General features: G+C 40.8%; 2 protein-coding genes across 3 annotated transcripts in view; both read left to right on the top strand.

Moving 5' to 3' along the window:
• The window catches only part of ryk (receptor like tyrosine kinase), a 65,382-nt gene extending 60,777 nt beyond the window's left edge, over positions 1-4,605 (top strand). For both annotated transcript variants that reach the window (XM_033622381.2, XM_033622380.2), the window contains one exon: positions 3,512-4,605. In XM_033622381.2, the coding sequence (XP_033478272.1) occupies positions 3,512-3,623 (112 nt within the window). In that variant the 3' untranslated portion in view covers positions 3,624-4,605. The remainder of the gene's footprint in view (positions 1-3,511) is intronic.
• Positions 4,606-13,469: 8,864 nt separating this feature from the next.
• slco2a1 (solute carrier organic anion transporter family, member 2A1) overlaps positions 13,470-24,776 on the top strand; it is a 28,129-nt gene continuing 16,822 nt past the window's right edge. The window contains exons 1-2 of the mRNA XM_033622548.2: positions 13,470-13,713; positions 24,476-24,613. Of these exons, the coding sequence (XP_033478439.2) occupies positions 13,648-13,713; positions 24,476-24,613 (204 nt within the window). The 5' untranslated portion in view covers positions 13,470-13,647. The remainder of the gene's footprint in view (positions 13,714-24,475; positions 24,614-24,776) is intronic.

Here is a 24,776-nt window from a genome sequence, read left to right as displayed (position 1 = left end):
CTGGTGATGCTCTGCCAGCCCTTTACTGCAGCCGTCTGCACTTCCTGCTTGTGTTTTGGGTGTTTTGCCCTCAGTTTTGGCTTCAACAAGAGAAACGCATGCTCAGTTGGATTCAGGTCAGATGATATGACTTGGCCATTGCAGAACATTCCACTTCTTTGCCTTAAAAATGTCTTTGGTTGCTTTTGCAATATGCTTCAGGTCATTGTCCATCTGCACTGTGAAGCATCGTCCAATGAGTTTTGAAGCATTTGGTTGAATCTGAGCAGATAATGGTGCCCCAAACACTTCAGCTTTCATCCTGCTGCTCTTGTCAGCAGTCACATCATCAATAAATACAAGAGAACCAGTTCCACTGGCAGCCATACATGGCCATGACATAACAGTACCTCCACCATGCTTCACTGATGAGGTGGTGTGCGTTGGATCATGAGCAGTTCCTTCCCTTCTTCCTTCTCTTGTCTTCCCATCATTCTGGTAGTTGATCTTTGTTTTATCTGTCCATAGTATGCTGTTCCACAACTGTACAGGCTTTTTAGATGGTTTTTGACAAACTCTAATCTGGCCTTCCATTTTTAAGGCTAACCAATGGTTTGCATCTTGTGATAAACCCTCTGTATTTATTCTAGTGAAGTCTTGTCTTGTTGACAAGAGCAGCAGGATGAAAGCTGAAGTGTTTGGGGCTACATTATCTGCTCAGATTCAACCAAATGCTTCAAAACTCATTGGATGATGCTTCACAGTGCAGTTGGACAATGACCTGAAGCATATTGCAAAAGCAACCAAAGACATTTTTAAGGCAAAGAAGTGAAATGTTCTGCAATGGCCAAGTCATATCATCTGACCTGAATCCAACTGAGCATGCGTTTCTCTTGCTGAAGCCAAAACTGAGGGCAAAACACCCAAAACACAAGCAGGAAGTGCAGACGGCTGCAGTAAAGGGCTGGCAGAGCATCACCACGGAAGAAGCCCAGCATCTGATGATGCCTATGTGTCCAACACTTCAGGCAGTCATTGACTGTAAAGGATTTGCAACCAAGTATTAAAACTGACTGTTTAATTGATGATTATGTTAGTTTGTCCAAATACTTATGAGCCCTTAAAGTCGGGGGACTGTGTGAACAAATGGTTGTAATTCCTACACGGTTCATACTACATTTTTGAAAAAAGCCTTAAATGAAAGCTGAGAGTCTGCACTTCAAGCAGGTATTCATTGTTTCATTTGAAACACATTGTGGTGGTGTACAGAGCCAAAATGACGACAACTGTATCATTGTCCAAATAATTATGGACCTGACTGTATTTCACACTTGCTTCTGCGCAGTAATACAGTTGGTGGGTGTAGTTCGGTAGACAGAAAATAGTTCCTACATGAAACTGCTCACAACAAGGTCTGTGGATTATCTTGAGTAACCAGGTCATGATTTCTGGAAAGAGACATTGCTGTTGAGTTTGTCAAATGAATTTTTTCAGCGTGAACGATCTGGATTCTCAGTTGCAGTCCTCACTTTGCTTTTCCAGCAGCATAAAGCCCTCTGTCACAAACTTACATCCACTGTCTGACAGCCTTTATGTCATTATTTAAAATAGTTTCATTTATCATATATACTTTTTGCCCACTTGTTAGTAAGTGTAGTATAGTAAAAGAAAAGGTTCTGTTGCTTCGACCAAAAAAAATCTTGTGCTGGAAAACCCCCTGATAGTGTTATCTACAAGGTCCTCAGGGAATAATCACCTGAAATCTATAAAATGACTGAACACGGTTTCCGTCTGAATACAATGGTGGTGAGGTGATGGCTTCCTTTTCCAAAATATTAGAGGTTGCAAAATAAAACATTTAAGGTCGTGCTTCGGTGTTAAGAAATGATTTTATCTCCCTCGTTTATATCAGTGCTGTACAGGCAGCTCCTGTTTCAGGACAATACAACATGTACTGTAGGTAAGTGTGTGTGCCACTTAATTACAATGCCCTGAGTTTGACGCAGCCCTGTCTCCGTGAGAAAATTTTTGCGGTGTACGTTTCTACAAAACACAGATTCGTTGGATATGTATGCTTCATACGTATCATATGAGCTGACTTTGTCATGTGAAGGTGGAGGGGATGGTGGATAGCGTGAGACTAAGGCAAGACGCCTGCCCAAATGCAGACCACTGTTTGAGACCAACAAACAACAAAACTGGTTGTATCTTAGCAACCCGCCATGTTTTTCCAGCCACCAAACGTGGATGCTTTGTGGCGACCTGTTGCTGTTTTCCCACCTGGAATAGAACCATGAAAAACTGTTGCTTTTTACCAAGACATTGCTGCTTTCCCATTGAGAATTGTGCCCCAAAACCGGGTATTTAAAGCCAAAACGTGATCTTTTCCGAAACATGACCAAGTGTTTTTTGTGCCTAAATCTAACCAAACGTTGACTTTAAAAGTTTCAAACCACCTGCCACATAATAACATGTAACTCTAAAGTATCTGTGGTTTGCAGAAACGTACAAAGTCAACATTTTCTTCTGGCGACAGGGTAGTGTGATGCCAGCTCTAGATTTTTGTTTCATGTCGCCTGTCTTCTGTCTTGAATGGAGGACGAAAAATAACCCCGGCCCCGATCACATAAAAAGGCGAGGCACACCACACTGCCTTTTTTTCCTTAGGATTGAATGCCACGAGTAAAAGAAACGCTTGCTGCACCTTTTAATTGTTGCCAGGCAACCACTCCATCACCTCCTTATCCTAGCTCTGGTTGAGGGGTGAGAGGCTGTCAACAAGTAGTTTGTTGGGCACAGGGAAACAAAGATCTGTGTGGGTACATGAGACTAAATAAATAATAAATAAATAGGGTGGGTCATGGGGAGTACCACCAGTTGGTCCAGGAGCTTCTCCTCAATGATGGCAGTTTCCAGGCATATTTTAGGATGACTCTAGGTAAGCTCTAGGTATCCAACAACCGCTCCACCAGTTTCTCCTCCATTGTTCGAAAGCCTGCCCCTCAAATCATATGATTGGACAATGGGGGAAAAAACTGGAGATGACTTGAGCTTTTCTGCTCTGAGTTGAAGTCTTTTCAGCTCAAGGAGTTCAGAGCACTCCGGGAAAAATGTCAGGCGCCTAGAGAACAGAAATGCAAGGCGTGACGCAACACAAAAACCATAAGCGCCAAAAAGTTGCCTCCGGCTGCTAATCAATCAATAAATAAATGTTGAAATAAACAGATAAATGCATAAACAAATAAATCAATAAAGAAACAATGGTAAGTTAACAGGAAATAAGTAAATCTTAAATTTACTTCTACATTTTTGCACAACTACATTTACTTGTGTATTTTTGTGTCTGTCTGTTAATGAGATTAAAGGTCCAACCTCTGCCTTCATTTATTTCTCAATACTTATGTCAGTTTTTCATCCTCCTAAATCTCCCCCTGCATCCTGTCTCAAACAAAAACACCCAACATGACGTGAAATGTCTCGTGGTCAGACCTTTGATCCGACCCTCATTGTTTTCCTTCCCTATGTGTTGCAGGTTTGCAGTGATGGCTTGCTGCTGGGCCCTGGACCCAGAGGAGAGGCCCAAGTTTCAGCAGCTCGTTCAGTGTCTCACAGAGTTCCACGCAGCGTTGGGCGCTTACGTGTGAAAACAAGCTGCTTCTTTCCTCCCTGAGAACAGCAACACTGAAGGCTGGTGGACACTTCATAAGGAATACATGTCTGAAATGTGCCTTATCAGATGACAGCAGACTAAAGCCTGATGATTTTATTTTGTACAGTCCTTTTGGAGTTTTTATATAGTTGAATTATCTTTTTACAGCATAGCAAAGTAAAAGGAGTCTTCGTTGAATATTTTTTTTCGTACGCTTTGAAGGTGTCTAGAAATGTGGTGCTCTTCCCTTGCATTCCCGGACGTTTTTGTGCCATTGGACAAATTTTTTAAAGCGCAATTTAAGCCTCTGACAAAGTGGTTTTAAAGACAGTATTTTCTACAGTTTTTATCTTAGTGAAACAGTGTAAAGTGTAGATGTGGATGAGAGTACCTCTACAGCAGAATGATTTAGGTACCAGAGTAGTTTAAGGGCAACATTTGTATATGTAACCACACTCTCCAACACGGTACGAGAGGCCTCAAGGAAAACTTCGGTACACTGTTTCCTCTGGACGACACTACAAACGACTTTTCTTCGTGGATCAAATGTATGGACGCCACAGCTTGTACAAAATCAGCATCGCAAAGCTACATATATGACTTGATTTTTAAGAATCCAGAGTGAATAATGGACACTGTTTGAACGCCACCAGCTTCTCCCTCTTTTGTACATTTAATTTCCACTATCACAACCTCCGAACAGAGTTATCACCACGTCTCTATTTTATAAGCTTGATTGTTCTGCGTCAGAACACGGCCCGTCACAGGATTTTTTTTGACTGATTTTTGTGAGTAACTAGAACATTAATAATCACTGTGAACACACAAAACTGCCTACCAGCTTTGGTCTAATCTTATTCTCACACCTTTAACATCTTTGTGATGTGTCTTTATGCTCACTGCATGTTGAATTAAGGTTTTAAACTGCTTCCCAAATTTCATATCCACAAATTAAATGGGATCTTTTAAATATAGAATGTCGACTTCATTTCTTTTCACATCAGAAGGATGCGGCGTGTCAGTACCGCTCCCTTGCTGAGCACTTAAAACAATAGCGCTTCCCATTGTTTTAGGGAGAACACCTGATACCACAGCCATGTTTGTTTTGTAGCACAAAAGCCGCAGTTGAAGCCGAGTGTTTTGGTACAACAATGTTTTTCTGTTTAGCCTGCAAAGCTTAAAACCACAATGATGCCTTTGCTTTTCAGCCATGCCAGCCGTCCACTTGTTGATGGAAAAAGAAAAACCAAATGAGTAAAGCGTCAGCTCTTAATACTCAGGTATCTGTGTCACCAAATAAGCGTCCATGTGTGTGTAATGTAAGAACATTGTTATGGATTCTTAATTCTCTTAGTTTCTATTCGAGTCGCTTTTGTTTTGCCTCTTTAGCTTTAGGCTGATGTCACATGGACCCTGCACTTCTTCCTGATGTTGTAATGGAAAGTTATTTAAAATCTAATTTGTGCAGAATCCCTTAAGTCCCCAGCTTTACAAGTCCTCGTCCCTACACCCAGTCCACCTTAAATACTTATGAATATTGACAAAAATAGCTTTTTTTTTTGTTTGCATTAAAGGGAGAGGGTTTTTTAAGTGGGGTTGTATGAGGTACTTAACCATACTACATGCAGCTTGAGAAAATCAAATTATTGGCTTAGCCCAACTGAAACTGGACTTTTAAATGCATGTAAACAGCTTAGTCTGACTGAAACTGGACTATCCGTAGCTTGCCTAACACACCAAGATAATTCGATTGAAAATTGAACTGTTGCTGCATGTATCCACTTAGTCCAACTGGAGTCAGACTCAGCGTTCTGCACATGCACCACTTTTTCATTCGCGGGCTTTCACCAGGAAGAAGAAGGAGATGACGTAGCAGCAGTGCAGTAACTCTCGGTAAAACAAACAAACACCATGGCAACCGAGAAGCAGAAGACGCACTTCTGGACGGACAAGGAAACTACATTCATGCTCCGACAGCTAAAGGAGCTAAACATTTTCAGGTTTATGGATGTAGGAAGACGCAAAACACAGATTTATTTAAAAAAGTTTCTGAACAAGAACTGGAACTAGTTCAATACGCACTATATTAAAAAGGACACAGCGCCGCCTATCGAGGCAGAGTCAGACGTACTTTGTCAGAAATTTGATTTTCTCTTTTGCATGTATACTCAGACAAGATAAGAAGTCCGACTTAAATGACTAGCCGAGCTATGAGCTTAGTAAACGTACTGTGTATTACCTACAGTAGATGGCAGCCAGCACGCCCCCAGTGTGGAGGAGCAGACAGAAGTGCTGCCACAGAAGCTAAGCAATGTACTGCTTTGGATGAGGACAGCAGCAAAAAAGATTTAGCCACCTATAAAAATCAATATCAGCTTATGTATATGCTTTTTTTTTTTTTTTTTTTACTGCCTTGCCCTCAGACAACCCTTTCCAACAGGAAACTAAAGCCATCACATTTCTCACCAGACTCCTTCATAATTTTACTTGCAGAACACAGGAGTTGCTGGTCTCCCACTGCCTCCATCATTTGTTTGTGTTATTGTGGGACTTAGGAGTTGTAAAGGCATAGTTCAGATTTTTTGAAGTGAGGTTTACGGGTTACGTATCCGTTGAGAGTTTATCACATACAGTCAGTCGGCACGCCAGCAGTTTGGAGAAACAGACTTGAGTCCAACATGGAAGCTAAGCTAAGGTACTTAAGCCACCCCAAAAAAAAAAAAAGTCCCACCTAAAAATATCAATATCACTTCAATCAGGAGAGACACAATCTGAGAGAAAAGAATATTTATCTACATGTGCACATTAGTATGACAAATGTGTAAAGTCTTTGGCGATTAGACCCCATCGTGACATCTTCTATTCTAGGAGGGTGGTGAAGACCCTTTAAAACACCAAAGTCACACAACAACAGCAACTAAGTCAGGAGTCGAGGCAGAGGTACACCAGCAGCTCCTGTGATCAGCGAGGTAAAATTTCTGTTTTTGTCAATGGAGTCTGGCACTGAAGAGAGCATGGATGGGAAACTGAAGCCACAGCTTCCCTGTCGGTACAGGCCGTCTGACAAAAAGGTAAAAGGGTGGTTGCTGCCGCCCCCGACCACACATTGTTTAGCTTCCATGTCAGACTCCATCCTGCTTCTTCAAACTGGGGGCGCGCTGACTGACATCCTGAATACACCGACTATGGATCGGTACCAAATGCAATCCCATTTCCAAAAAATGAACTGTCCCTTTTAAAGGGTTCAGGTACAGTGATGTCACACAGTATTACAAAACTAACCAACTGAAGGAGCGGTCGACCAGCAGCTTCCGTGTTCTGTGAGGTAAAATCACATAGAGCACAGATAACGGCTTCACTGTCTGTCGGGAAGAGCTGTCTGACGGCAAGGTAAAGAGATAAAAATATTCTAAATATAGCATACATTGTGGTGTTGCAATGTTCTTCTTATTTCTTGGGATAACCAGCTAAATGTCAGTGATGTGACGTCACGTTGAGGTATTTCCGCACAGCAACGTTCAAAGACGACATCCTTTCAAAACACCAATTGTCGTTGTGTTTCCATTCATCACAGTCAAAGAGTCATTTCTGCACAGCTGTCCTACGATTTCTTCACCAGCAGCAGTCGCAATAGACAATAATGCAACGCAACCACAAGACATGTTGAGTAAGTGGATGTTCTCGTTATCAGACTGTTGTGTCACAATCTTGTGGGCGCTACTGAGTTAGTTTGCAAAGTAAAATCCAGAACATTCTCAGGTCTGAGGGGGTATCTGGGTTTGATTCGGTAAACATATTCAGAGAGTTCTGTAAACCTCTCTGAAGGCCCCTGTTCATACTTGTAGCCTCATATAAAAAACACAAGATGGATTTCCTGGATAGATTCAGCCAAGTGTGACTCACCTTTGGATCTGCCTTCATTATTGTCGCTCAGTTTCCTCGAGATTTAAGCACATTTCCATCTGGCGTTTCCATTATTTTGTCCACTTGCGTGTAGATAGAGTTGTAATACAGGTATTATTGTGATATAACTCATACTCATAAGGATACGGACAAAAGTATAAATAAAAAAATAAATATGTAAAACAGAATGGATAAACAAATATGAAAATGGATAAATACAAAAATTAAATATGTGAATTATAAAGAAAATAAATAAAGAAAAAAAGCTGAAATAAATTTGGAAATGAATACAAAATGCTGAAATAATTAAACAATGGAATAAATGCTGAAATAAATACAGAAAAGAATGAATAAATGCTAAAATGAATACCTTTTAAGTAAATAATAAATGCTGACATAAATTTAGAAATAAATGAATAAAGGAATAAATAAATGGGGATATCAATGAATGAAATAAAAAAATAAATGCTTAAATTAAGGAATGAACAAATGCTGAAATAACTGGAAATTAATAAATAAAGGAATAAATAAATGCTGAAATAAATACAATTAAAATAAAATAAATGCTGAAATAAATTCAGAAATAAATGAAAAAAGGAATAAAAAAATGCGGCTATAAATAAACAATGGAATAAATAAATGCTGAAATGAACACAGAAAAGAAAGAATAAATGCTAAAATAAATGCGATTTAAATAAATAAAATAATAAATGCCGAAATAAATTCAGAAATAAATGAATAAAGGAATAAATAAATGCTGAAATAAAGGACTAAATAAATGTGAATATAAATAAATAAAATAATAAATAAATGCTGAAATAAATATGGAAATAAATAAATAAAGGAATAAATAAATGCATAAATAAGTGTGGAAATAAATAAATGCATAAATAAAGAAATTAAAGCAGAGGTTGGGACATTGCTACTTCATTAACATACAAACAAAAATGTAGAAATACATTTAAATTATGTCTTGTCTACTTATCAAATGTATTTATGCATTTATTTATTTTTATACTTATTTCAACAATTATTCATTTATTTTTATGTTTATTTCAACATTTATTTATTTCCATATTTGTTTTTTTATATATGTATTTAATTCTGTATTGTTTAATACATTTATTTATTGTTCAGTCATTTTTTTTTTGTCCTTGATAAAAGGGACACAGTTCTCACCTTTGATTTGTTGATTCATAATATCGCCGTACTTTACTTGAACACACCTGTTAATCTAAATATTGTTCTACCAAAGATCAACTCTCATATCTGTGTTGCCTAGGAACACATTAAGTTGACCATCGACCTGGTCATAAACTATATTGACGGGCTTTTAATTCGTGGGTGGCACTTTATGTGAAACCAGTATCAACATTGTATCATAGTTAGTTGTGCAATACATCACAACAGATGCACAGTGTATCATAAGAGCTGTTACAGTGTATCAGGACATCTCGTAAGTGCAGTCAGTCAGCTCAAGCGTCACATTCACAACAACTGTTTTGACTATGACTCAAGTACAGTACATATGTAAATGACATTATTCAGACATACTGCAGACTGCGTCACACACTTAGTGGAAACAGACGTCTTGTTTAAGGAACTGAGAGGAAACAGTGGTTCAATCCAGACCACACAAATTACAGAAGTGTAGAACTTTTTAGGTCCTTTGTAAAACATGAGAGGCACAAAATCTTTGTAATCGTAAAATGCATCCCAGTTATTGATATCAATAATCCAAACTTTACTTGTGGCAGACCTGATAATAAGCAACTGTGACTCTTGACTTCTTGTAGAATTAGGATATCGTACTTTTGTCTCTAACATAAAGCCTGCCACACAGAAATAAATACAGTTATAGTTTAATACCAGACTTAGGGCTCATTCACACCAGGATAGTCCGGGGGACTCGGTTTAATTGGGCGAGGAATGCTGAAAAATTTTACACTTTCATTTGGTTCGGTTCACTTTCACACTGCACTCTTTGAAGCGGACCAAACGCCTGGACAACGTCACGCAGTTACAACAGCTGCTCGTTTGGGGGCGGTATTGCCCGAAACGACCACTGACCAGGAAGGAAAAAATCATGAGGAAGAAGAAAACCCGGCTCATCAATTGGCCAGGACTGAAAACAGATTCCATCCCCCTCAGTCGAGGATCTTAAGATATTGCTATCACAGTTTTTTTTTTTTTTACCTTGATGCGATACTGATCCGTCGACCGATTTAAAGCCACGTGCCACAATCCTCTCGCTAAACTATTTAAAAACTGCTTCTCCCTGTTTGCGCTGTTGGCTTTGTTTTTTTTTCTACTCAAAATGCACTGTGCTCTACGTCACTTCCTCTTTTTGGTTCGCTGGATAGTCCGTTTGCATTTCCCACTGTAATCAAACCGCACCAGGGTTCACTTGCAAGTGAACCGAGACCCCCAGTTGTCAAGTGGACCAGGGTTCGCTCGTTTGGTCCGCACCAGAGTTCAAATGAGCGTTCACACCACTCCAAATGAACCAAACTATCCGTGGAAGCAGACCAGGGTTCGTTTAAAGCGGACCAGATAGCGCCAGTGTGCATGCGTCCTTAAAGTGCACATCACAGACAAGTGTAGGCATAACGTTATTCAAATACATGCAACACTTACATCCTGAGTTGAGGAGAGTGGATAAAAAGGACGGCAGAGGAGATACCTGCACACCAACGCAGCAGGGGTTGACAGCCACAAAAAAAGGTTCACATGCGATCAATGCAAAACAAAAGTCAACACTTTGAGCACCTTTCTTTTTGTGCATGGATGTGTGAAATGAGTTGACTTTTTTGCATTGATCTCAGTCTGTGAACCTTTTTTTTTGTGGCTGTCCAGCCCAGTTCTACTGGTGAGCCAGTATCTTCTCTGCTGTCCTTTCTTGGTTGTCTCTTGTATTGACGCACCCAAGATAATCTGTTTTGTTGCCCTAAGCAGGCGCAGTTTCGCAGGAGCCCTAAGACAACGAAAGGATGAAAGACATTTTAATCATGTACTGTATTTAACTGGAACCCTGTAGCGTCTGTTTGGTGGGAGCAGTTCATATTCTGAATGCATGTCAAATTATCATCCCCTGAAAAGTCTCATTAAAAGCCTGCCATGAAGGTTTTTCTCCCCCATGATTGCTCATTCCCCAAGATTCCCAGAAAAAATAGAGTAAACAACCTTGGTGTCCTCAACGGCAGCTCCAGCCCTGATTGCAGTGCACAATAGAAACAAAAAGTACCATTGTAAATAAAAAAAGTAATGATGGCTGAATTCCATTTTGCTGTTTCAGTTTCAGGGTCCTGGTATTGTGTTTGCTGACTCACTGTCACACTGTCATGGTTTATTAGGAAACTTGAATACAACAGAGCCAACAAGGCTTCACCCCCTAATGATCATTTGTGTACCAATTACTCAACCCGGTTCATGTTGAATTTGTGAAGACATAGGGCCAGACATAATACAGCAAAACTATATCAAAGCATTTTTGTAAAACCTCTCCCACAACTCGTGCAGTATAATCAAAGTCTCTTTCTGGCAGGAAACTGAACAGGAAGTTAAACTTATCTATGCTCTCTTCAAAGCCAGACTCCATTGACAAAAACAGTAATTTTACCTCATTAAACACAGGACCTGCTGATCCACTGCTGCCTCTATCGGTTAGTTTGTTTAAGTTATTATGTGACTTTGGTGTTTTAAAGTGTTAGTTTGGATTCACCAAAGTCACACAATAACACAGACAAACTAACCAATCAAGGCAGCAGTGGACCTGCAGCTCCCGTGTACTGTGAGGTAAAATGACTGCATTTTGAAAGAGACTGTACGCCAAAACACAGCAGGGTTTCTGTGAGGTGCTGTAAAGTTTAGTTGATTCATAACACACATTTAACACACATTAAACATGGCTTAATAGAGACAACTTCAAACACAAGTACACAAATCAGCTTCACTATAACTCGCAGCATTCACAGACAAACACTTGTCTTTATCTGGACACATTTTCCCCACAAATACAACATGCTAACATTATTAGCACAAGCCTATGGCAGTTAACGTCGCATAAATTAGCCTAGCGACTAGCATGTTTTTTTTTCTACTCATTTGAAGCCAGGGACAACAGCAACATTTAACAAAGGTAACGTTACAAAATTCGGCTCCATTACAACTCACAAGGTCCACTGACAAAACAATTGTCATATACTAAACATGTTTTCCAAACAAATACAACATGCTAACGTTATTAGCACAAGCCTATGGCATTTTACATTGTATAAATTAGCTGGGTGACAAGCAGAGATTTCCTTTACTCATATGAAGCCAGGATAAATCACAAACAAGACTTAAAATGCTATTTATTGTTGTCACAATTTATTGTTTCTTATCTGTGAAATTATAGTAAATAAAAGCTTCATTTCCACTGAGGGAAGTGGTTTCAGCTTACAAGAATAGTCACAAGGTCTGCGCTGCCACCACGTGTAGTTACATTTCTGTAAACTGTGCACGTCAGGCTACAGCGTAGGTTACGGCCTCGGCTCTATGCTGACGCAGAAGTACAAATCCCGCAGAAGGGACAGCTCCTTGACAGAGACAGCAAATTAGCTGGACGTCATGGCAAAACGTAAGTATGATGCTACATGTCCTCCTGAGACCCAAACAATTGCTTGATATGCATTTTTAATTTTTCCTAGATTTTTGGGATCAGAAGGACCCGATAAGTAGAAAAAACTAAACATTGGCAACGATAATTAAGTCCCAAATTCCTCAAATGAGACAATGGTGAAGTCCCAGTGTCATCAAATGGGACAACAATAAAGTCCCAATGTCCTCAAACAAGTACTTCCTAGCTGGGTTTTGGTTGATTCGAAAAAATGTTGATTCGCAAAACGGGGGATGGAAACAGTTATGTTCGAATCAAGTCTGACGTAGCGCACCTCTCTCCATGGTGATATACACACTCTGGGTCGGGAAGGCGGTAATGCATTTACAAGCTGCTTTCCAACCGCCAGAAAACATAGAAGAAGAAGAATGCGAAACTTGTTTTGTTTCTGGTTCTGCGGACAGGATTCATATTTCTTTTAAGGCGCATTTCCCAATGATTCGAATCACTTTTGCATGGAAACATAGCTAGTGTCTTAGCTTGTTACTGTTGCTAAAATTGGTCAAATTTGTTGCCATACCAAACAACAAACATTATTAATCATAAACAAACAAGTTTCAACTGTAAAATTTGATCAGGTTTTGTCCACTTTTGCATCGGGATCAGCTGCAGACCGACTTGGCAGAGATGGCTGCCATCTTGTTTTTACATGTATTAGTGTAATGTGCTCTTACTGCCACTAGATGGCACAAAAAAGTGTCCACAAATGAGGACAAGAGGTCTACCTTAAGTAGACCAAAGTATAAAGTGTAGTAAACCCAAAATGTGATGTCCACATATGAGGACACAGGGTCTTAAGAGGACATTTAAAACTGTGGACCTTGAACTAATGGTTGCGGGGAAATCTGGACCAGTTGGGAACCATTTGGTTGAAAGGTTATGTAAAGATTTCGCCTGCTGACCTGGAATCTGTTAACACATGGTTAAACATGTATTTTAGTGGAATAATAGCCTTCAGTAGCCACACTGACACTGATGAGTTCATTCATTAGTGTCTCTGTGTGGGCCCCCCACTCATTAGCTCCAGGCTCACACTGAGAGCCGCATACCACAAAGTAATGAAGCATTAAGTGTGTTTGAGCTGCAGGAGAACAAAGCTCAGCTCCACTGAAGTGAGGACAACACCAAATATTAAAAATGAACCTGGATATTTCCTGGAAAGAAACTGTAAAATTGTTTTCACGATTAACGCCTGAGGTCACGCTCTCACAGGTGAGTGTTGCACAGGCTCGCGCGTGACTCAGCCAATCAACGCGGGACTGTCTGTTCCCAATTCACAACTTTCAAAACATTTGCGCGTGGAGCTGTGGGCTGAGTCCAATTACATCACCGACGGTCATAAAACAGCAGTGCAGCTCACCGGGGGGAGAAAACAAAGACAGCCGCTGACACACGCTGCTTATACCACCGGAGCTGAGCTGAGCTGAGCGCGAGCTGGACGACGCGAGCTCAACTCATGGACATACTCACATACAAAGAAATAGGAATGAAGCGACCGAGGACGATGTGCTGCAGCATTAAGGTAAGGCATCAGTGCTGCTACACACACAGGGGCAGGCTGCACAACCTACTGTCAAGCGCCTTGTTTTAACCTGTTCATTGTTTAGATAAGAATCTGAGCTGGGTTTATTTTTAGGAGGTTGCATAACGTTACAAAGGTGATACTACTGAAGTAACACAATGTGATTTCATAGTGTGTTTTCTGTCTGAAAACCTGAGCAGTGTTTCCTCAGAGTAAACAGAGCTTCACCTTAGATAAACAGCTTCACTGTCATAGTGTCGAGCAGTTGTCCCTCTTAACCCAAAAACATTCAGTTTATTTAAGTCATCAGTGGTGCAAAAACTGGAGTTACCTTTGACTTAAATGAGAAGAATGAGTTTTTTTAAAGTGTAACAGCCATTTAATAATCATTATTATTGACAAGAAACTGTTTGATCTTTCTAAATACCCTGACATGTAAAAGTCCTGCATTCAAAAACTTACTTAAGTTATAGTACATAAATACTGGGGTCCAGATATACTCAAAGTACCTCAAGTATTCATTAGGGAGTGTTCTGTACTAATCAGAGGAGTGGGATGACTTGGGTGTGACTTTTTTTGACCTTCCTTGAAGCTACAAATATTTTTTGTTGAGCCTTTCTGACTGACTGGGGGAAAATGCCTCCACTATTAATTAGTGAGATGTTTTTTACTTTTTTGTTTTTGGTTAGATTTTTAAAACTTACTCTTTGATGTTTGAAAGTCAAAAGTTAATATATGAGGACAAAATCCTGGAGCTGGAAAAAAGCATGTTGTTCATGCTGGTTCGTCGGTGCAAACAGTTTATTTTTGGCGCAGAATAAAATGATTTTTATGAAACGCCACTATTTTAAGCTCAGATTTGTTTTTTGTTTTTCTCTGACAGGAGCCTTTATTGCACACGATGCGTCCAAGGACCATCAGGAATTTGAAAATCCAACAATTATTTCTGTTTCTACAGTTTCTAGCTGTGTTTAACTGTGTAATTTTGGCATTTTTCTTTTAAAGAAAACATGCCTTCCAAACCGGCCCAGGCATGTTTTCTTTAAAAATTGTTGGTAAAAAATAAATACATGAGTTGAACATAACACCTTGCTCAGCTTCACAGTTTATTTGTAACACTAAAGTTTTGGTCTTCCTGGACCTGCATCAGGAAGGTTTGTAAAATAAAAACAACATTAGTTGTACATACATTAGTCTTTAGTCAATTCATATTTTGTTTTAGTCGTCAGTATCTGCAAAGTAGCAGTAGTAATAAGTACAACATTAGCCTCTGAGATGTCGTGAAGTATAAAGTTGCTGAAAATGGAAATATGTAGTATGAGCACTTTAGAATTATACTTATGTGCAGTACTTGAGTAAATGTGCTTAGTTACATTCCACCATTAATTATTTTATGACTCAGTGTTGTAAGGTAACTAATCATAATGTCAAATTAAAAATGACATGCATAGAAAAAGGAAAAAAAGACATTTTTATAGCTGCAGCTAACAATTATGTCCACAGTCTGATTATTTTCAAAATTCCTATCAATATTACAGAACCCAATGTGAAATCAATGTCAATATTCTGTCTGACCAACAGTCCAAACCCCAAAAATATTGAATTCACTGTATTGTAAGATCAAGAAAAGCAGCAAATTCTCACATTCGAGAGCCTTGAACCACAGAATGTTGGCAATACCCCTTGAAAAATGACTCAATTCTCAAAATAGTTGCTAATGACTTCTATTTTAGGCTATTATTAATAATCGACTAATCTTGTCTGCAGGAATCCTGTCTGCTTACGCAGAATTTGTACGGTGGGAAATGTAGACATTTTTTCTGTCATTAAATCTATCAGTGATTCAGTTATGACAATAGTTTTTATATGCTTGGCAGCCGTGTCCAGCTCAAAGTTTGGTAGATTTCCTGCTCCTCTGGCTCCGGTATTCAGAGTCTCACTGAGCGCTGATGAGTGGGAGAAATGTAACCTCGAGTGCCAAGTGGAGCACTTGTAGATTCGCTGTATTGCAATAATGGCAGAGAAACAGTTTGTTCCAGGGCTGTGAGTAATAATGAGGCAAAGGTCCATGTTGCTTGCAGCGTAACTCAGCGAGAAATGACACGTCTTCTTCATTGGTGCTGTGTTGTGTGAATGAAGCATGAGTAATACATCTATATTCTGCAAAGGAGGAAGAGACGACTTAAGCAACCTCTAAATTTCCAGAAGGTGAAGTTTTCTTTGAAATATCTTGGGTGTTTACCTTAAGTGTTCTCACACAGAATGTGGTGGGTCCAGTTACTGCAAACCTCCTTGTGTTTATCATTTTAAGGCTTCACTTTAAAGTCGTCTCTGTTGAAACCAAGATGTACAAATATAGAGTGGGTGGGGGATGGTGAAACAGTATGGCTCATCACATCACTCAAGTTGGGAGTTCATGGTGATTTCTCACCCATCCTGCACAGTACAAGTGTACCTTAAGTTCAAAGCTGTATAGAGGTGTATTTACAAAGTGGGAGTAGTTCAGAATAAAAGCAGAGGAAGCAGCAGGTAATGTGTCGGCAAGTTTTTTCTGCAAGTCATTCCTGCAGTGCTGAGAAGTGGGAGCAGCTACCCAGAAAGTGTCGAAGTATATGAGGTGACTTTGTCATGGGGAGGTGGAGGGGAAGGTGGATGGCGTGACACCTAGATGGGACAGCTGCCAAGCTGTAGACCACTGTTTGAGACCAACAAACAATAAAACCGGGTGTTTTTTTAGGAACCTGTCGCTATGTTTCCTGCCAGTTTTTTTTAACCCTCAAACACGGGTGTTTTTTTGGAGCCCGTTGCTTCATTTCCTGCTGCTTTTTAGCCCCCAAAGGTGGGTTCATTTTAGAGGCAGGTCGCCGCATTTCCTGCAACTTTTTGGCGCTAAACGTGGGTGTTGTTTGCAACCAGTGGCTCCTTTTCCAGCCCCCAAATATGGGTGTTTGTAAGGGGCCTGTCAGTGCATTTACTGTGGCCTTTTAGACCCCAAACGTGGGTGCTTCTTAGTGACCAGTTGCTCTTTTTCCAGCAGCTTTTTAGCCCCCAAATATGGGTGCTTTTTAGTGACCTGTCGTGTTTCCTACAACTTTCTAGCGCTCAAACATGGATGCTTTCTTGGAGTTAGTTGCTGCGTTTCCAGCAGCTTTTTGACCCCTAAACATGTTTGTTTTTAGGGGCTTGTCGCTGCATTTCCAACAGCTTTTTAGCCCCCAAACTTGGGTGGTTTTTAGCAACCTGTTGCTGTGTTTCCTGGAAATATCTAGCTCCCAAACATGTTTGTTTTTTTGTTTTTTGTTTTTTGTTTGTTTGTTCCTGCGGCATTTTAGCCCCTAGATGTGGATTTTTTTAGGAGCCAGTTGCTGCATTTCTTGCAGCTTTTTGACACCTAAATGTCAGTGATTTTTGGTGACCCAGTGCTGTGTATTGCAGCTTTTTATTCCTCAAACATGCATGCTTTTTTTGGGTTCATTGCTGCATTTCCAGCAACTTTTCAGCCCCTAAACATGTTTGTTTTTTAGCAGCTTGTTGCTGCATTTCCTGCGACTTTTTAACCCCCAGACATGGGTTATTTTAGGAGCCAGTTGCCGCATTTCTTGCAGCTTTTTGGCCCCTAAACGTGGTTGCTTTTTGGTGACCCAGTGCTGTGTTTCCTGTGGCTTTTTAGCCCCCAAACATGGGTGCTTTTTAGGGACCTGTCACGGTGTTTCCGTTAGCTTTCTAGCCCCCAAACGTGGGTTGTTCTTAGCAACCTGTTGCTGCTTTACCGGCAAGCTAGTGCCATGAAAAGTGGTTGTTTTTTACCAAGTCATTGTCGCTTCATCAGCGAAGACTGTGCTCTGACAACCAGGTATTTTAAGCCAAAACATGATATTTTTCTATTTGGAAACATCATGTTTTGGCTATGAAATTTTGGAAATGTTTTATTTAGGAAATTCCTAACCCTGGGTATGGTTAGGAATTTCCTAAAAAAAAAAAAATTTCAAAAATTTCATAGCCAAAACATGATGTTTCCAAATAGAAAAAGATCATGTTTTGGCTTAAAATAAAATGTAGTTTTGTGCCTAAACCTAACCACATTGGTTTTTTTGAGTTATTGAAATAATAATTCAAATGTATTGTACCTGTGGTTTGCAGAAATTTACTGCTGCAACATTTTTTTCCTGGTGATGGGGCTGGAAGCAGAGTACCTTTTCAACTATGTCAAACTGTTATGCCAGAGCTCTTGATTACTGTTGGCGTTCTGTTCAGCAGTTACAACAAAAGAGTAATCAAATCACTTTGCACTCAGCAGAGCCCGTCGCTCAACATTGTTTTTGTAGAGAGCAGTCATTTTCATCCATCTTTTCTTGACAACAGTACAGGCTGTTCAGCGCTTTGCTCTCTGTTTGCTCTGTTTTGTCAGGACATTCTGTTTGTTTTTTTCCACAACTTATCTGCTGTGGGCTACACCTGGTCTGCGCCCAGGTCACAACATCAAATTCTCTGTGTGGCTTTCTCTGCCAACATCTGAGCCGAGTTTCTGCTCAGGGGCACATGATGTTTACATCCTGAAGAATGGGACAAGAAATCTTTGAAAGCACCTGTTGGCTTCTCTTCACACCTCAGTGCACCTGAGCATGCGTCTCATATTTCTGGCTGAATAGAGTTTAAGCAATAGTTGAGCATTGTGGGGAAATGCACGTATTTGTCTAGTTGCCAGAAGAAAATGTTCGAGCTGTGCATTTCTCATTTCTGCATTTCCACAGATATGTTACATTTGTGCATTTCAAACATATCAGTGTTTCTAACGTGATGTATTTCTAATTGTTGATGAGCTGACTTTGTTACTGGGATGAGGAGGGGATGGTGGATGGCGTGACACCTGGGTGAGACGGCTGCCAAGCTTCAGATCACTGCAGACTGAGACCAACAACAAAACTAGTTCTTTTTTGTTGTTGTGCCTAAACATTACTATAGTACACATCAGCCACAGCATTGAAATGTTGTCTAGAGTCAGATGACAAGATTGATGCCATTCTCATATCCCGTCAGTAAGGTTACCACCAGCAGCTGGTTAGCTTAGCTTAGCACAAAGACTGGAAACAAAGAAAAACAGCTAGCTTAGTCTGGCACATAGCCCCCACACTCAAACGTCAAACCATAACCTGTCACGTTTACACGTCAGGGTTTTGTGCTGATTGAACAAATAATATGGCCTATAAGATGTCAATTAGCTAGATTTAGGGTGTTTTCACACTTTGTCCTTTCAGCCCCATAAATGGACTCAGAGTGGTGACTCAGCATTTTTTGCACATACGTGAACACACCAAGTGACCTCAAACCCCTCTGAAGTCCACAGTTGGGATTGCTTAACCTGTGCATTGTGAACTCACTTTGCTCTTTGCCATTGTGTTTAGCCCTCCAGATGCTATTGCACTGGGACGCTTGAAAAAACAGACAAAATCACGTAGGCCTGTAACGCTTGCAAGGACGTAGGACAAGGAGTAGTTTGGTCCACAGAAGATACTGCACGTCTCCAGATGTGGAATGTAGATTACATCAAATGTCAACAGTCTACAGCACAGAAACGCCAAGGTTTTCCTCCAATTTTAAGTTCATCTGAAAGTGAGGGGCTTCATAACCGCACTGCAGAGCCATGTCAAAGTAAAAACAACAATGAACTACATCAATACATATTACATATAGGTTATAGTGTGGACAGGATGAGGACTGAGGCCACATCAGAGCTGAGATTGACCAGATAGAGAACTTAATCCTCTTTCAAATGAACTGACAACATGAACACAAAAAGTAGCCCCTTTTCTGTTGGTCCACTTTTTGGTGCACTTTAAAAGGACTGAGTTTGGTTCATTTAAAAAGGACTATATGTGAAAACACTGGAGGTGCTTGTCGGCTCGATTTCCTTCCTCAGAAATAGTGGTCTGTAAGCTGAGCTAACTGTCTAACATTACTTGCTGTAGCCTTATGTTAGTGGACAGGCATCAAAGTTTGATCTTGTAATCTGATTACCTTTGATTAAATGAATAAGCATATTTTCTCCAGGTACTTCCTATCCACCTTATTCCTGAGGGCACTACTGTCAAAATGATTATGTGCGCAACTTCCAGTGAGATAGTGGAAGTAGCATTAAGCTAGTGGCTACTCTTGGTAGCTAACCGCCAATTCTGGTTCTTTCCGAAAGTAATTTGCCTTCAGTTTAGCAAATACTGATTTGTTTTTGTTGTTGTTGTTTTTCATAAATATTTAACTAATGTCAACACTGGTACCTGTTGCACTGGCGATGCTAACTTCATCATCCCTGCAGCACTGTATTGCTTTAAATCAGAGAAAATGCTCCTTTGATCACGATGCTGTTGTGCACCAACTTTTTTCCGTATGTTTCACAATGAAGGGAGGTGATTCTGCTGCTTTAGTTTCTTTCAAGTATCCTGGGAGATTTCATATCCTGTAGCTTTTCCTTTATTTCTGTAGTTTTTGACCAAGTAGATCAGGCATTTTTTGTAGAAAAAAAAAAAAATATATCCAGTGTGGTAGCTACAGCACGTGTCCCTGAAATAAAAGCATTTGAGAACTTCCCTCAATTCTTTCCCTCACAGCAGGGCTGAAGGCTGGGACAATAACGTCCAGACAGACGGAGCTTAGAGTGTTCAAAAGGATAAATATGTACATAATCCACGGAGGATCCAACTCTGCTTGTGCTTACAAACATTAAATAGACTTAAATCACTTGTATTAACAGAGCGGATAAATAATGAATCCTGCGTCTTTACAGTGGGACGTGGTGTCGACACACTGTTGTATTGTTGCTGCCCTTCTTCTCCATCTTTTATAATACTCTATGGATATGTTATTCAAATTCCAACACTATGCAACATCCCTTTATCAAGACAAAATTGACCTGCTGTCATTAGAGGCTTAAGTAGATTTTAGGTTGACCTGAATCTGTGGTTAAAGAAACAGTTGTGAACCACTAACTTTTTGTTTGAATCTGAACCCCAAACAAAAGAAACTCTTTTTCCTTCCCCAACAAATGGATCCTTTTGAGATAAAGTGTGGATGAAATATTAGCAACAGTGTGAAAGCATCAATTGTGTGTGCTAACAAACCATAAAGCCAAGCTTTAATAGGAGCATTAACTGTTCTGAGTCGAACACATAGTTTATTCTCCCTCAGCTGACCTGGCACCCGGTAAACAAACTGAAAGCCTGGATTTATCACTGTTTTCATAGCAAATTCACTCCTAATCTCAACACGTATCTTCAGCGTCATTCGTGCATTCATAACCCTCAGAGTGAGTGTTTGTGAACTCCTCCTGACACACAGACGGGTGAGTGGCTCTTCCAGATCACTGGGAGCACGTCCAGTGGGCAATCTTGATCTTTCCACATCTCTGGATGTGAAGACTAGAAGACAAAATCATTCCATCAGTTGGAGACACACACACTGATAATGATTCAATAATTGAAACACACTTTAATTATTTTGTTTTTAGTTTCTAGGAAGACCAGATGAATTCATGCAATGCCATAAGATATCACTATTAGTCATATTGTGAAAACTTCAATCAAAACAGCCTCAGAAACCAGAGGTGGAACGTAACCAAATACTTTACAAGTACTCCAATTGTGTGTGACATCATGGAGGGTCTGCTGGTTTCCTGGCAATTGATCCCACCCAAGAAATATACGGGCACATGGAGGCACACCCTCGATTTAGCACTTCCATTTTTGGATTAAACAAGTGAGATATAAAGCACGGTAATGTAAAGTGGGAGATTTTGCTTGCTTTGTGGACTTGGAGAAGGCTTATAACCACGTCCCTTTGGGAGTCCTGTGGTGGGGTCTGCGGGAGTATGGGGTACCGGGGTCATTGCTACGAGCCATCCGGTCCCTGTATAACCAAATTGAGAGCTGTGTCTGGGAACTTGGCGCAAGGTCAAACACGTTTTCAGTGGGACTTCCTGCCTCCACTAGGGTCACCCCTCTTCACTTATTCTGTTTGCAATCTTCATGGACAGGATCTCAAGGTGTAGCCGGGGGGGTAAGAGAGTGTTTGATTTGGGGACCTCAGAATTGCATTTCTGCTCTTTGCAGATGATGTGGTTCTTTAGGCTTCATCAGACCGTGACCGTGAAAATGTATATAAAAGCAGCTAAAATGAGTTTCCTCCGCGGGGTGGCTGGGCTCAGCCTCAGAGATAGGGTGAGGAGCTTAGACATCTGTAGGGAGCTCAGAGTAGAGCTGCTGCTCCTTCGCATTGAGAGGAGCCAGTTGAGGTGGTTCGGGCATCTGATAAGGATCCTCCTGGGGGCCTCCCATTAAAGGTTTTTCAGGCATGTCTAACTGGTAGGAGGCCCGGGGCAGACCCAGAACACACTGGATGGATTTTATATCTCATCTGGCCTAGGAATGCCTCGAGTCCCACAGGAGGAGTTGGAAAGCGTTGCTGGGAAGAGGGATGTTTAGAAGAGCTTGCGAAGCGTGCTGGCCCCAGACCTGGCCCCCGATAAGCAGACGAGGATGGATGGATGGATACAAAGTGAAGTGAGCTACCTTTAGACAGAGGCAGCCTTATTGTTTGCCCCTGTTTTAAGCCATTGTTCTGAGCTACTCTAACCATATCCCAGCTTGTTGGTGAAGATTCTCAGTCATCCAGGTCATGGTAATCTTTAACACTATATCGTAGGTAACTCTACATCTGCTCGGGTCCCAGGCAGAAGCTGAGTAATGTAGTGTATGCAGTTCAGTGCAGCCAGGAATGCACAGGTTTGTACAACCACTCCACAAGTGCATGGACTTAGCTGGCCATTCACATCCAAAGGAGAAGGGACATTCTTTTGAGGACCGCAATGGCCAGAGAAGAAAGACGGTTTGAATGAGGTGTGAAAGACGCCATCTACGTCAAACTACCATTGTTACCATCGTTAAGTAGAGGAGGTGGTCTATGACACCACTTACCACCCACCTACAATTCAGTCTTGGAATCCTGCCCTAAGCGTCTTAACACCCATTCACACCTGGACCCATCTAACCCTAACAACAAACATGATGGTGGGGTGGGTCAATGACACACCTGTGACCTCAACGACTCTGTAAGGGCTCACACTCACACAGGGTTTAAAGACTCCACACCAGTCTGTTAGAAGTGAAGTAGGCTCTTGGATGAGAGGTGAAACGTCTTCAAGACACTCTAGCAAGTCCAGTTGCCTACGATGTAGCACGTAACATATCCCAGCCGTAGCTTCACATTTTGTGCACAGCTGAGAGAGGTGTCCTTGGCTAGAGAGCAAACATTTGAATTCTGTAAAAGGGAACATTGCTGCCTAATGAGTAGACGTATTTTTACTTTTCATACTTCAGTGCATTTTTCTCTTATACTTTTATACTTTTTCAGCACACGACAGTGCGAGCATTTCACTTGCATTTGCGACTAAAAATAGGTGTGTGCGAACTGTAAAAAATATTTAGCGGCACATGTGCGCATAAAAAAATCAGCCGAAGCAGCCTATATTATAGTCAGTAAAAAAATATGATAATCTAACCGCAAATGTTGGAGGAACTCCAGCTGCCTGCCCTCTTCCCTCTTCCCCGTGTGACACGGTTATGGGCGGTTTTCCAAGCCACTGTCGGCACAATGAATATAAGTCCCACTGTCGGCAGGGTGGAAATAAGTCAAAGTGTGGCGGAGGAGACGGACTGGGTTAAGCGGCGGACTTCCAGGGAAGCCCTCTCCCCTCTCCCCGCAGTGAGGGACCGTTCTCCAAGCTACCGCTGCTGGGCAGCGTGGAAATAAGTCCTGCAGAGTTTCAGAGGACCTGGAGAATGTTTTAGGATAGTAATAACATTATATAAGATAATCATATTGCAAAGATAATATATATAAGATAATAACATTAAAGACAAAATTAAATTGCAATACTTTTTCAAAACTTGATGATTTTACATTTCTGTACATTTTGTATACAAATTCATTAAATTTTGCTTGTAAATGTCTATTTGCATCACATTTATTACAGAAAACACATTATTTGATCAATTTACATTGTGCCCCTAAAGTTCTTTGTGCGCTCCTTACTTTTTCAACTTAGGAGCACATGTGCTCCTTGGAAAAAAAAAGTTAGCGTCAAGCCCTGTTTTTTTAAAACTCAAATTTTAAATGCAATAATTCTACTTACATAAGACTTACATTACTGATCTATATTGCCTCATTTTACACCCAGCTCATCTGTGGTTTCTGTGTAGAATATGTACATTTTATCCCTTTAAATGTTGTTTCCTGTCTTTTGACATGGTGAATGCGGCAGAGTCCAGGCCTGATGTGTTGGTACTTGTCAGCTGTGCCATGTGTTTTGTGAAGCAGCTGTTCCTCGCTGCATTTCGCTGCACAGACACCGTAAGATTCCTTCTCTGATGTTTAACTGTGCACTACATTGAGTGAACGTCACATCATGTCAGTGTGTTGCGGAGGTGGAAAAACACGGGAAAGTTGTTCAACACAAATCTGGTACTTTTCCGAGACACCACGTTTTGGATGACAATGTGATTCCTCTGAGTTGTTCTCTGTTTCTTGGAACAGTTTAGGCCTCTCGGGAGGAATACGCTTTAGGCTTTGAGTGTGATCTGCTTCTCTGTGCGAGCAACCAAGCGTCTCTCGCAGCTGAAAACGGCACAAAAGACGCTTGACACTTGACATTTATGACTGTAACCTACTTTAGAGACTCAATCCTCCTCCTGTGTTGTCTGTCTGTCTGTCCTAGCTGTTTGTCCTGTGCCACGGCCTCCTGCAGTTCTCTCAGCTGCTGTACAGCTCCTACTTCAAGAGCACCATCAGCACAATCGAGAGACGCTACGGCCTCAGCAGCTACTCCTCAGGAACTATTTCCTCTCTCCATGAGGTAGGAGCCAACAATAACATACCCTCACACAGCCTGAGATCATGATAGCTTTATTTCAAGGATACCAGTGACAAAGGCGGAATTGGAGAACAAGCAGCATATCACAATCACACTTCCTGAATTCAAGCCAGACTCAAGTATTTTGGAACAGTTTTATCACAGA

The sequence above is a fragment of the Epinephelus lanceolatus genome, chromosome 6 (genome assembly GCF_041903045.1).
Source record: "Epinephelus lanceolatus isolate andai-2023 chromosome 6, ASM4190304v1, whole genome shotgun sequence".
Lineage (NCBI taxonomy): Eukaryota > Metazoa > Chordata > Actinopteri > Perciformes > Serranidae > Epinephelus > Epinephelus lanceolatus.
The sequence above is the reverse complement of the archived record's forward strand: the minus strand, read 5'-3'. Positions and strand labels throughout refer to the sequence as shown.